General features: G+C 44.8%; 1 protein-coding gene across 1 annotated transcript in view; it reads right to left on the bottom strand.

The window, feature by feature from the left end:
• The window catches only part of LOC118372099 (transient receptor potential cation channel subfamily M member 1-like), a 140961-nt gene that overhangs the window by 60678 nt on the left and 67427 nt on the right, over nucleotides 1-12856 (bottom strand). The window contains exons 7-8 of the mRNA XM_052467055.1: nucleotides 7880-8054; nucleotides 7632-7755 (exon numbers count right to left, since the gene is read on the bottom strand). Coding sequence (XP_052323015.1) covers nucleotides 7632-7755; nucleotides 7880-8054 — 299 coding nt within the window. The remainder of the gene's footprint in view (nucleotides 1-7631; nucleotides 7756-7879; nucleotides 8055-12856) is intronic.

The following is a 12856-nucleotide window of genomic DNA, read 5'->3' as shown; positions in this document are numbered from 1 at the left end:
AGCTGGGGTCCTTGGGATATGTTTCCTCCTCTGGATTTTAGGTCTTACCCAATGTCTTGCTCAGCTACTTATTATTATTATGAACCCCTCTGTTCCAATCTGGGTTCAACGCCATCCAGATGACAAATGCATATTACGCGGAGATGTCGAAGAAGTTGAAGAATATCACAAGTGGCCAGCATAGGGTCTGTAGGCAGTCACCACATTGTCTAAATTGTCCACCTCTCCTTTTGTGGCATTGTAACCCTTTATGATTTCTGTTTGATGTTCCTGGACATTTATTCTCCCATCCCTATGCAGCGTACTCATGAGTACCACATTTTTGCCTTTCTTTGGCACGTAGGACACTAGGGACGTTTTGGCCCTGAACACAAACTTAGCAAGACAGTCCTATAGCATAGCATCCGCGTTATCTGACCACTTCCATATTGAGCAAGTCACTGGTACTTCCTGCTTTAGTTTTTGCTTGTAAGCAGGAATCAAGAGGATATAATTATGGTCAGATGTGCCATATGGAGGGCGGGGGAGAGATTTGTATGCGTCTGTGTGTGGAGTAAACGTGGTCCTCAGTTTGCACATGTGCCATGCTGGTAGAAATGAGGTAAAACGTATTTAAGTTTGCTTGCATTAAAGTCCCTGGCCAATAGGAGCGCCGCTTCTGGATGAGCATTTTTGTGTTTGCAAATGGCCTTATACAGCTCGTTGACTGCGGTCTTAGTGCCAGCGTCGGTAAGTGGTGGTAGATAGACTGGTACAAAAAATATTTATGAAAATTCTCTTGATAGATGGTGTGGTCTACATCTTGTCATGAAGTACTCTATCTCAGGTTGGCAATACCTCAAGTGCTCAGGCTCTCAGTTTAAGGTTCAGGTCAAAAAACAACATCCAGGTCAGATACTGTATGTGAAAGTCTGATCATGTGAGTGATTAAATAAATGAGTGAATATTATATACGTTTTTCTTCATGATATTTGCTTATATGGCTCTATTAATTTTGTTTCCCTGAAGTGTTACAGACTTCACAATTGAAATGTAAAGATCATTTAAGATTAAGCCGACATATGCAAAGTTTACAGTTAATGCAGTCTCTGCTAATGTGGGATAATTGCCTTTAAATGTCAGTTTAAAAAATCATAACAGGGACTGTTGGTCTTAACATGGTCAGCTTAAATAAGTCTGATATGAGAGGGCTGTACAGAAACCCAGCCTAAAACCCCAAACAGCAAGCAATGCAGGTGTAGAAGCACGGTGGCTAGGAAAAACTCCCTAGGAAGAAAACCTAGGAAGAAACCTAGAGAGGAACCAGGCTATGTGGGGTGGCCAGTCCTCTTCTGGCTGTGCCGGGTGGATATCACATCACTGTCTTTGTGAGACAGCTCTGCACTCTGGGGATGGACCGGGATAGGCTTGGGTATATTAGCATGAGCTGAGGAACCTCTGGGTGGATTAGGGAGATGGATCCTCTTTTCTATCTGTCTGGCTCAGTATGTAATATACTGTAGGTCAGGACTGCTCAGAGCAGGGATGTCCAGGTTATTGCTACTGTAGATGGATGGGCTGAGGCCTGGCTGTTGGCAGACCAGGTGGTCCTGTGCTCTGATCTGTCCAGTCCAGATGTATGAAGGGAGGAGTGAGTCTCAGATGGATTATCTTCCCTGAGTTTTAAACCACTAATCACATCACGTAGTACCACTGAGGATCTGCTGCAGGTGCATAAATGGTGCCACTGTACTGCCCTGTCAGGCTGTCCATTGCTGACTTATCAACCTTAAAGGATGCTTGCAGTTGACCTATCAGCCTATGAGACTGCTCCATACTGATCGATCAGTACTCTGCTGACTGTGAAGACACTTAGGCTGATGGATTGTCTGTACTTTATACTGATTACATCAAGAATTCCCCAGGGCAGCTGTCTAGGCCCTTTCCTTTTTTCAATCTTTACTATTGGTATGCAGATGACTCAACACTATACACGTCAGCTACTACAGTGAGTGAAATTACTGCAAAACTTAACAGCTGCAGTTAGTTTCAGAGTGGTTGGCAAGGAATAGGGGTGGCAGGTAGCCTAGTGGTTGGAGCGTTGGACGATTTTTTAATTTTTTTTATTTATCCGTTATTTTACCAGGTAAGGAACACGTTCTCATTTACAGATGATAGTAACTGAAAGGTTGCTAGATTGAATCCCCAAGCTGACAAGATCAAAATATGTCGTTCTGCCCCTGAACAAGGCAGTTAACACACTGTTCCTAGACTGTCAATGTAAATAAGATTATTTTCTTAAGACTTGTCTAGTTAAATAAAGGTTAAATAAGAAGTTTGTCCTAAATATTTCTACAACTAAAAGCATTGTATTTGGGACAAATCATTCACTAAACCCTAAACCTCAACTAAACATTGTATTGAATAATGTGGAAATGGAGCAAGCGGAGGTGACTAAATTGCTTGGAGTAACTCTGGATGGTCAAAACATATTGATACAACAGTAGGTAAGGGAGTGGGGAGAAGTCTGTCCATAATAAAGCGCTGCTCTCTCTTCTTAACAGCATTATTAACAAGGCAGGTCATACAGACCCTAGTTTTGTTGCACCTGGACTACTATTCAGTCGTGTGGTCAGGTGCCACAAAAAGGGCCTTAGGAAATTTGAAGTTGGCTCAGAACAGGGCAGCAAGGCTGGCCCTTGGATGTACACAGAGTGCTAAAATTAATAATATGCATTTAATCTATCACGTCTCAAAGTGGAGGAGAGACTGACTTCATCACTACTTGTTTTTGTAAGTGTTGACATGCTGAAATATAAAAAACTATCGGCCTATATCGAATCTTCCATTCCTCTCAAAAATTTTAGAGAAGGCTGTTGCGCAGCAACTCACTGCTTTCCTGAAGACAAACAATGTATACGAAATGCTTCAGTCTGGTTTTAGACCCCATCATAGCACTGAGACGGCACTTGTGAAGGTGGTAAATGACATTTTAATGGCATCGGACCGAGGCTCTGCGTCTGTCCTCGTGCTCCTAGACCTTAGTGCTGCTTTTGATATCATCGATCACCACATTCTTTTGGAGAGATTGGAAACCCAAATTGGTCTACACGGACATGTTCTGGCCTGGTTCAGATCTTATCTGTCGGAAAGATATCAGTTTGTCTCTGTGAATGGTTTGTCCTCTGACAAATCAACTGTAAATTTTGGTGTTCCTCAAGGTTCCGTTTTAGGACCACTATTGTTTTCACTATACATTTTACCTCTTGGGGATGTTATTCGAAAACATAATGTTAACTTTCACTGCTATGCGGATGACACACAGCTGTACATTTCAATGAAACATGGTGAAGCCCCAAAATTTCCCTCGCTAGAAGCATGTGTTTCAGACATAAGGAAGTGGATGGCTGCAAACTTTCTACTATTAAACTCGGACAAAACAGAGATGCTTGTTCTAGGTCCCAAGAAACAAAGAGATCTTCTGTTGAATCTGACAATTAATCTTAATGGTTGTACAGTCGTCTCAAATAAAACTGTGAAGGACCTCGGCGTTACTCTGGACCCTGATCTCTCTTTTGAAGAACATATCAAGACCATTTCGAGGACAGCTTTTTTCCATCTACGTAATATTGCAAAAATCAGAAACTTTCTGTCCAAAAATTAAAAAAATTAATCCATGCTTTTGTCACTTCTAGGTTAGACTACTGCAATGCTCTACTTTCCGGCTACCCGGATAAAGCACTAAATAAACTTCAGTTAGTGCTAAATACGGCTGCTAGAATCCTGACTAGAACCAAAAGATTTGATCATATTACTCCAGTGCTAGCCTCTCTACACTGGCTTCCTGTCAAAGCAAGGGCTGATTTTAAGGTTTTACTGCTAACCTGCAAAGCATTACATGGGCTTGCTCTTACCTATCTCTCTGATTTGGTCCTGCCGTACATACCTACACGTACGCTACGGTCACAAGACGCAGGCCTCCTAATTGTCCCTAGAATTTCTAAGCAAACAGCTGGAGGCAGGGCTTTCTCCTATAGAGCTCCATTTTTATGGAACGGTCTGCCTACCCATGTCAGAGAAGCAAACTCGGTCTCAACCTTTAAGTCTTTACTGAAGACTCATCTCTTCAGTGGGTCATATGATTGAGTGTAGTCTGGCCCAGGAGTGGGAGGGTGAACGGAAAGGCTCTGGAGCAACGAACCGCCCTTGCTGTCTCTGCCTGGCCGGTTCCCCTCTTTCCACTGGGATTCTATGCCTCTAACCCTATTACAGGGGCTGAGTCACTGGCTTACTGGGGCTCTCTCATGCCGTCCCTGCAGGGGGTGCGTCACCTGAGTGGGTTGAGCTGTGCCGTGGCGGAGATCTTTGTGGGCTATACTCAGCCTTGTCTCAGGATGGTAAGTTGGTGGTTGAAGATATCCCTCTAGTGGTGTGGGGGCTGTGCTTTGGCAAAGTGGGTGGGGTTATATCCTTCCTGTTTGGCCCTGTCCGGGGGTGTCCTCGGATGGGGCCACAGTGTCTCCTGTCCCCTCCTGTCTCAGCCTCCAGTATTTATGCTGCAGTAGTTTGTGCCGGGGGGCTAGGGTCAGTTTGTTATATCTGGAGTACTTCTCCTGTCCTAATTCGGTGTCCTGTGTGAATCTAAGTGTGCGTTCTCTAATTCTCTCCTTCTTTCTTTCTCTCTCTCGGAGAACCTGAGCCCTAGGACCATGCCCCAGGACTACCTGACATGATGACTCCTTGCTGTCCCCAGTCCACCTGGCCATGCTGCTGCTCCAGTTTCAACTGTTCTGCCTTACTATTATTCGACCATGCTGGTCATTTATGAACATTTGAACATCTTGGCCATGTTCTGTTATAATCTCCACCCGGCACAGCCAGAAGAGGACGGGCCACCCCACATATGCTCTCTCTAATTCTCTCTTTCTTTCTTTCTCTCTCTCGGAGGACCTGAGCCCTAGGACCGTGCCCCAGGACTACCTGACATGATGACTCCTTGCTGTCCCCGGTCCACTTGACTGTGCTGCTGCTCCAGTTTCAACTGTTCTGCCTTGTTATTATTCGACCATGCTGGTCATTTATGAACATTTGAACATCTTGGCCATGTTCTGTTATAATCTCCACCCGGCACAGCCAGAAGAGGACTGGCCACCCCACATAGCCTGGTTCCTCTCTAGGTTTCTTCCTAGGTTTTGGCCTTTCTAGGGAGTTTTTCCTAGCCACCGTGCTTCTACACCTGCATTGCTTGCTGTTTGGGGTTTTAGGCTGGGTTTCTGTACAGCACTTTGAGATATCAGCTGATGTACGAAGGGCTATATAAATAAATTTGATTTGATTTGATTTGAATGCAGCAAGGTGTCTGTTTGAACTACTAGCACACGGCTCAGACACCCATGCATACCCCACAAGACATGCTACCAGAGGTCTGTTCACAATCACCAGAACAGACTATGGGAGGCCCACATACTACATAGAGCCATGACTACATGGAACTCTATTCCACATCAGGTGACTGATGCAAGCAATAGAATCAGATAAAAAAAAGACCTTATTTTATTTATTTGACCTTTATTTAACTAGGCAAGTCAGTTAAGAATAAATTATTATTTACGATGACGGCCTAGGAACAGTAGGTTAACTGCCTGTTCAGAGGCAGAACGACAGATTTGTGTGCAAAGCTGTCATCAAGGAAAAGGGTGGCTACTTTGAAGAATCTAAAATATAAAATTTTAATTTGTTTAACACTTTTTTGGTTACTACATAATTCCGTATGTGTTTTACCATAGTTTGTATGTCTTCACTATTATTTTACAATGTAGAAAATGGTAAAAATAAGAAAAAGTCTTGAATGAGTAGGTGTGTCCAAACATTTGACTGGTACTGCACATTGCAGGGTGGCAGGGTAGCCTAGTGCTAAGAGTGTTGGACTGGTAACCGAAAGGTTGCAAGTTCAAATCCCTGAGCTGACAATGTACAAATCTGTCGTTCTGCCCCTGATCAGTGTTAGGCCGTCATTGAAATTAAACATTTGTTCTTAAATGACTTGCCTAGTAAAATAATTGTTGTATGGTGGTATTATACATGTTATATTGTAGTGGTGTAATGCTGTTTTCTCTTGTTTTATATGTAATGTAAGTGCCTTAATGTGTTTGAACCCTAGGAAGAGTAGATGCTGCCTTGGAATTGACTAATAGTGATCCCTAATAAATACAAATACAAAATAAATGGAATTAAAAAGATCTACAGTGTAGATTAAAACCTTTCCACTCTAGTCGCGGGTTGTAAGCTCTACATTACTGGTGGTGATGAGATATGAATCACTCAGGGCTGGGAGGTAGAGCTGTATGAGTGATACACACAGGCCTGATTACATGATGAAAAACACGTGACATAATGACCAACCTGTTACTGCAACAGACAGATATGGGAGAGTTGTAGGGAACATGTTACTTCATAAAACCAATGGAGGAAGTCCACAGATGAGGGAATGAATGGATGAACTCATTTTTCAACAGTACAATAGGTCCAACGCACCCATTTTATCTCAATTTCAAATCATTTCTGGGTAGCAATTAAGAACCTTTCTGTAATTGTTATCAATTAAAATAGTCAAAAATAAACAAAAATATCTTCTTAGCAAAGAGCAATTTCTCAAGCAAGAATTTGGCTAGGACTGTCTGCAAGTGGTCTGAGTGAGGATGGGGTAATCTGAAAACTACATAGAGAGACTTGGAACTTTCTTTTTCGTTTGTCTATTAACTCATTTATCACCTGGTGATGTCACCAGTTATGCCAAAACCACATCCCACCAAAACATGCTGACATTTCTTTTTCACAATTTCACAGTATTATTCCAAACTTATAGTGTGGAAATATATCAAACACAGGTACCATAGCAGCACCCACTCGTAGCACGCACTCCAGCAGGTATATCTCACCGGTCACCCCCAAAGCCAATTCTTTCTTTGGACGCCTCTCCGCCTCTCTCTGACAGCAGAGAACTGGAATGAACTGCAAAAATCTCTGAAGCATCTCCCTCACTAGCTTTAAGCCCCAGCTGTCAGAGCAGCTCACAGATCACTGCACCTGTATATATCTCATCTGTATATAACCCATCCAATCTACCTCATCCCCATACTGTATTTATTTATTTAACTTGCTCCTTTGCACCCCAGTATCTCTACTTGCACATTCATCTTCTGCACACCCTACCATTCCAGTGTTTAATTGCTGTATTGTAATTACTTCGCCACCATGGCCTATTTATTGCCTAACCTCTCTTATCCTACCTCCTTTCCACATGCTGTTTAAAGATTTTTCTACTGTATAATTTACTATATGTTTGTTTTACTCCATGTGTAACTCTGTGTTGCTATATGTGTCGAACTGCTTTGCTTTATCTTGGCCAGGTCGCAGTTGTTAATGAGAACTTGTTCTCAACTAGCCTACCTGGTTAAATAAAGGTGAAATAAAAAAGATAAACCACGTTTTTGACAGCAAATGGGCCTTTAAAGTAAATATTTTAAATACATTGAGTTCAATGATGTATATTTTTTATGTAATCCAATGTAATTAGTTATATACATGTATTTTATGTCATTGAATTTAATTAGCTAAAAAGTAGATCCTATTTGAGTTACTCCTCTACTCACCAGCTCCTTCTTCTTCATGCACTCCATGACCATGAGCAGGATCTGCTGTGATTGGCTCTTACTATAGTTGAAGGTCTTCTGTATGGTCACCAGCAGCTGGTCCCTCACGTCGTCAGTTATCAGACTTTAGAAGGAGGGAGTGATTTAGTAGTAGTACAGGACGAAGAAGAATGAGAACAAGAAGAAGAAATTAAGAATTGAGTGAAGAAGAAAGACTAGAAGCAGTAGATAGACAGTTCTATCCTCACCCTCCCTCCTCGCAGTATCTGTGAGCGAAGGACATGATGTCCGATGCCCTCCCGCTGCCATCACAGACCACCACGGGGACGGGAGGTTCCTCCTTCAGACTCTCCAGGGTGATGGAGATGACATTAGGACCTCCCTCTACTATCAGACACACCAACGGGACCCCCTGGCCCAGGCCTGCAACACACAGTAACACACACAAAATTAAATACAATAGAATTATCACAGTGAAATATTATAATGTTTGTTAATGTTCCAATTATTCGCATAGGCGATGGTTTACCAACTGGCGATTTGATACAAAAATAAAATGTCTTTAAAAAATGTATTTCATACAACACAAGAATGGATATTGGTATCCCGGCAACATAATTACAGGATGGCCATCTTGGTCAGAGAATGGTTCATTGATCATCTCTTTGAGGTTTGGCCAGACCATCAGTGTTGGGGGGGTTGAAGTCAGAGGTGAAAGCTGAGCATCCCTTTGCTGTCCCTGCCTTATCACAATCTCCAGGCATAGGATGACAAAGGGAAACCCACAGGTCACAGATAATAACACGCTCCAGGACTCCACATTGGGGAAGACTGGCGGTGGAGGGGAGGGCTGCCGTTCTACGGGCTCCTAACAACTGTACTATTTTGTGTGTTTTTTCACATTATTTGTAACTTATTTTGTACATAATGTTGCAGCAATCGTCTCTTATGACCGAAAAGAGCTTCTGGATATCACAAGAGTGATTACTCACCTCGAACTGGACGAAGATAATATAAAGTTGGCTTGGTTTTCCATGTACAGGCAGGACAGAACAGTTACGTCTGGTAGACGAGGGGTGGGGGTGTGTGTCTATTTGTCAGTAATAGCTGGTGCGTGATGTCTAATACAAATTTATTTATTTTTTTACATTTTACCTTTATTTAACCAGGCAAGTCAGTTAAGAACACATTCTTATTTTCAATGACGGCCTGGGAACAGTGGGTTAACTTCCTGTTCAGGGGCAGAAGGACAGATTTGTACCTTGTCAGCTCGGGGGTTTGAACTCTGTGACGTAGAAGTCCGTCACTGGCCGCGGGCAGCATTTGATTCTTTAACGCACACACATATTCATCACTCCTCCCTGCGCCATTATAAGATAAGTTAACAATGTGGGTCGACACACAAATTAACTTCTGTCTTGGTGCATGCATTTCACACTTGTCAATGTTGTGGATGAGCGCATTGTTTGTTTGTTCTGTTCCTCTCTCTCCATCTCTGTAGCTTCCGGGTAAGCTGGAAAAGGACCCGAGCTAAGGGAATTGGGTTGGCTTTATAGTGCCTGTCCCAAATGGCTCATTAATGCATATGGGCATATTGAAAGATATTGTCAGTAGTGATGTAATGTTGTAAATGTTATGTTGTGATATTGTTTAAAACCGTGTTGCAATGTATATCCTTTAGTATGTTTAGTTCATGGAAAATGTAGGTTTGTATTGTTAATTGATTAATTAATTAGGGTTAATTGTTCTGAGGGGAGGGGCTAGCCCTACAAAAGGAGCCTTCCTTTCAGTCATAGGAGGGTCATTTTGGATTGAGCTGTGGATGGGGAAGCATTGTTTTTAAGCTGTCCCATAAGATAGACGTTGATGGCAGTACTGTTGTTTTTTTGTTCCGGAATCACTTGTAAATAAACACCTTTGCACAGAAGAACTTTTGCGGTTCCGCCATCTTTTTATTTTGATAGAGGTTAGGTTATCCAGTTTAGCCTTCTGGCCTACTCTACATGACATATGGTGGCAGTGGTGGGATGGCGTACCGCAAATCAGTGAATTCCAACAAGAGAGGTAAAGGAATGCGTACAGGATTGCGTTCTCAGCAACAGCATCAACTGTCAGAAAAAGTACCTGAAGTTGAACCGGGGTGGAATACCATGGAATCGTCTGGTGAAGAAGAGGTCAAGTATGAGAAACTAGGAGCCCGACCGCGGGGCCAAAGACAACCAGAACTGGGTGAGCTGCTGACTGAAGGAGCAGTTGGGGGACCAGAACCACACCCAACCATGGTAACCCTTTTTCAGCAACTTTTCACCTGCCTTGAGAGGAGGGACGAAGACCTCAAGCAGGAGTTACGTGGCCTACGCCAATCTATCCTCACAGCTCCCCACCAGGCGGAACTCGTCAGTGAGAGCCCAAGATTGGGTCTTCCAACACCAGGACGACAAAGGCTCGATGCAGCAGGGACTTCAACTCCACAGCAGGCATCCCAAGCAGTAATGAGGCCAGCACCAGGAGACCAGTCCAGCAGTGTTAACGTCCATCTTCCAGCATTCCTGAGGAAGGAGCCAAAGATGCCCTCATACCAGCAGGGGGAGGACATTGAAAACTACCTGCTGAGGTTTGAGCGCATGGCTAAGACGTGGCAGTGGCCTGAGGTAGAGTGGGCCTTCAGGCTTGTCCCATTGCTCATGGGCAAGGCCTTAGAGGCTTACACAGCAATGGATGAGGGGCTGTCCAATGTCTACAAGGGCTTGAAGGAAGCGCTGCTGGTGAAGTTTGACATCTCACCGGAAACCTACCGTCAACGCTTCAGAGCTGCATCAACGCCATCGGGTGAGTCGCCGACAGAGACGTACCACCGCCTCAAGGGTCTCTACCGACGATGGGTTCGACCGGGGGAGAAGACACAGGATGAAATCGGGAGGTCATCATCCTCGAGCAACTTCTACAAGTTCTACCACACGACATTCGAACCTGGGTCCGAGAGCACGAGCCCAAGGACGGGCTTATGGCGGCCAAGCTTGCACTGCAGTATCTTAATGCACGTAAAGGGGGCCCACCACAACCTGCAGCACCCGCTCCAAGGAGTCTCAGAGACACAAGGGACATCAGAAACGCCAGAGATGGTGGAGGTAACTCTGGGGGTTATGTGTCTGGGAGGGAGGTAAGGGATCATGCAGTTCGCTCTGATGGGAGGGGTCTGACCTGTTTTTACTGCCGGCAGCAGGGGCACAAAGCTTCAATGTGTCCGCTACGTAAATCCAAGCTCTCAGGTTACTGTTATGTACCCAGAGAGGGGGATGGTGTTCAGAATAGACAGACTCGGGAAGGGTCATGCTTGGTACCTGTAAAAGTGAATGGTAAAAGTCTTACTGCAATGATTGACACCGGCAGTTCCCTGTCATTGATCAGAAAAGGTAATGTACCTGTTAATGACATTGGTTATGGTCATCAGACACTGATCCAATGTGTCCATGGTGACCAGTCACAGCAGCCCACAGCTGAGCTCACAGTTGAGATTCAGGGTCAGAAATACCTCCTCAAAGTTGGGGTAATGGAGAAGCTACCTTTTGAGATGATTTTGGGGAGGGATGTGCCTGTACTCTCTGATCTGTTGGGAAGTGTGGGGGGTCAGCTATATGAGCAGTCAGTTTGCCAGTCTGATGTTCAGATGGCATGTTCAGTTGTCACTCGTGCCCAGGCCAAAGCTGGTTTACAACCTCTGCCTGACTTGTGTGATAGTCTGTGCGAGGGGGGAACCAAAGGGCCCAGAAAGTCACGCCGCCAGCGGCGTCTTGAGAAGTATGTTGGAACCCCTGTACCTGTTGCTGATGTGTCTGGGTTAGAGGTGCAATGGGATGTTCCACAAAATTTTGCTACACTGCAGAAGTCTGACGCAACCTTGAAATGTTTGTTTGACAAGGCCTTAGCTGGGGACAGTCAATCTTCATGTGGGGGGATTTACACAGTAGACAACCACATACTCTACCTTGGGTCAGAGGCAGATAGCAGGAAGTTGGTGGTGCCATCTACATGTAGACCACTTGTTCTCGACCTTGCACATACAGTTCCATGGGCAGGCCATCTAGGGCAACATAAGACCTATCTTAGGCTAGGCTCCCGTTTCTTTTGGCCCTCCATGTATACTGATGTACAAAAATACTGCAAATCATGCCCCACGTGCCAGAAAACGAGTGCTGTCCGTAGGTCTGAACGGGCTCCTCTATGTTCACTGCCAGTTATCTCTACCCCATTCAAGAGAATTGCAATGGACATTGTTGGACCCTTGGAGAAGAGTAGTGCAGGTTACAAGTATATATTGGTGATCTGTGACTATGCCACCCGGTTCCCAGAACCCTTCCCACTCCGTTCCATAACCACTCCAAAAATAATCAGTGCTCTTGTTCAGCTCTTCTCTCGTGTAGGAATCCCAGATGAAATCCTGACGGACCAAGGGACAAACTTCACCTCCTGACTGATGGTTCAACTCCACCGACAGCTGGGCATTAAAGGCTTGAGGACTACTCCCTACCATCCCCAAACGGATGGGCTCGTAGAGAGATTCAATCAAACGATCAAGAACATGTTGAGGAAGTTTGTGGCTGACACTGGTAAAGACTGGGATAAGTGGTTACCCTTTCTGCTTTTTGCTTACAGGGAGGTGCATCAGGCATCGACAGGTTTCTCGCCATTCGAACTCCTCTATGGATGGCCAGTGCAAGGACCACTGGACCTGCTGAAGAAGTGCTGGGAAGGTTCCCCAGTAGCTACCTCAGGACAGGGGATTGTCCAGTATGTCCTCCAGATGCGAGACAGGTTGGAACGGTACCGAGAGGAAGCTAGAGCAAACCTTCAGCAAGCCCAGAAGGCCCAGAAGAGAGGCTATGACCAGCACGCTCACCACAGAGAGTTTGAGCCAGGACAGAAAGTCCTGCTCCTCCTTCCCTCGTCTACCAGCAAGCTCCTTGTGCAATGGCAAGGACCGTACCTAATCGGGAGGAAGATGGGCCCAGTGACCTACGAGGTGCTGCACCCGGACAAGGGTAAGAAGAAGCAAACCTACCATGTGAACCTTCTCAAGGCCTGGGAGGAGAAAGAGGAACTCTCCAAAGGAAAGTCCTTTCTGGTCCGCAGAGTAGAAGAGGATGAGTCGGATGGGGTCACAGAGGCATGGAAAGAACGAGCAGAAGTCATACTGGCTCACCTGGAAGAAGACAAGCAAGATGAGT

Source organism: Oncorhynchus keta, chromosome 17, assembly GCF_023373465.1.
Source record: "Oncorhynchus keta strain PuntledgeMale-10-30-2019 chromosome 17, Oket_V2, whole genome shotgun sequence".
NCBI classification, from domain to species: domain Eukaryota; kingdom Metazoa; phylum Chordata; class Actinopteri; order Salmoniformes; family Salmonidae; genus Oncorhynchus; species Oncorhynchus keta.
Note: the sequence above shows the minus strand (reverse complement) of the source record. Positions and strands in the feature narration are given on the sequence as shown.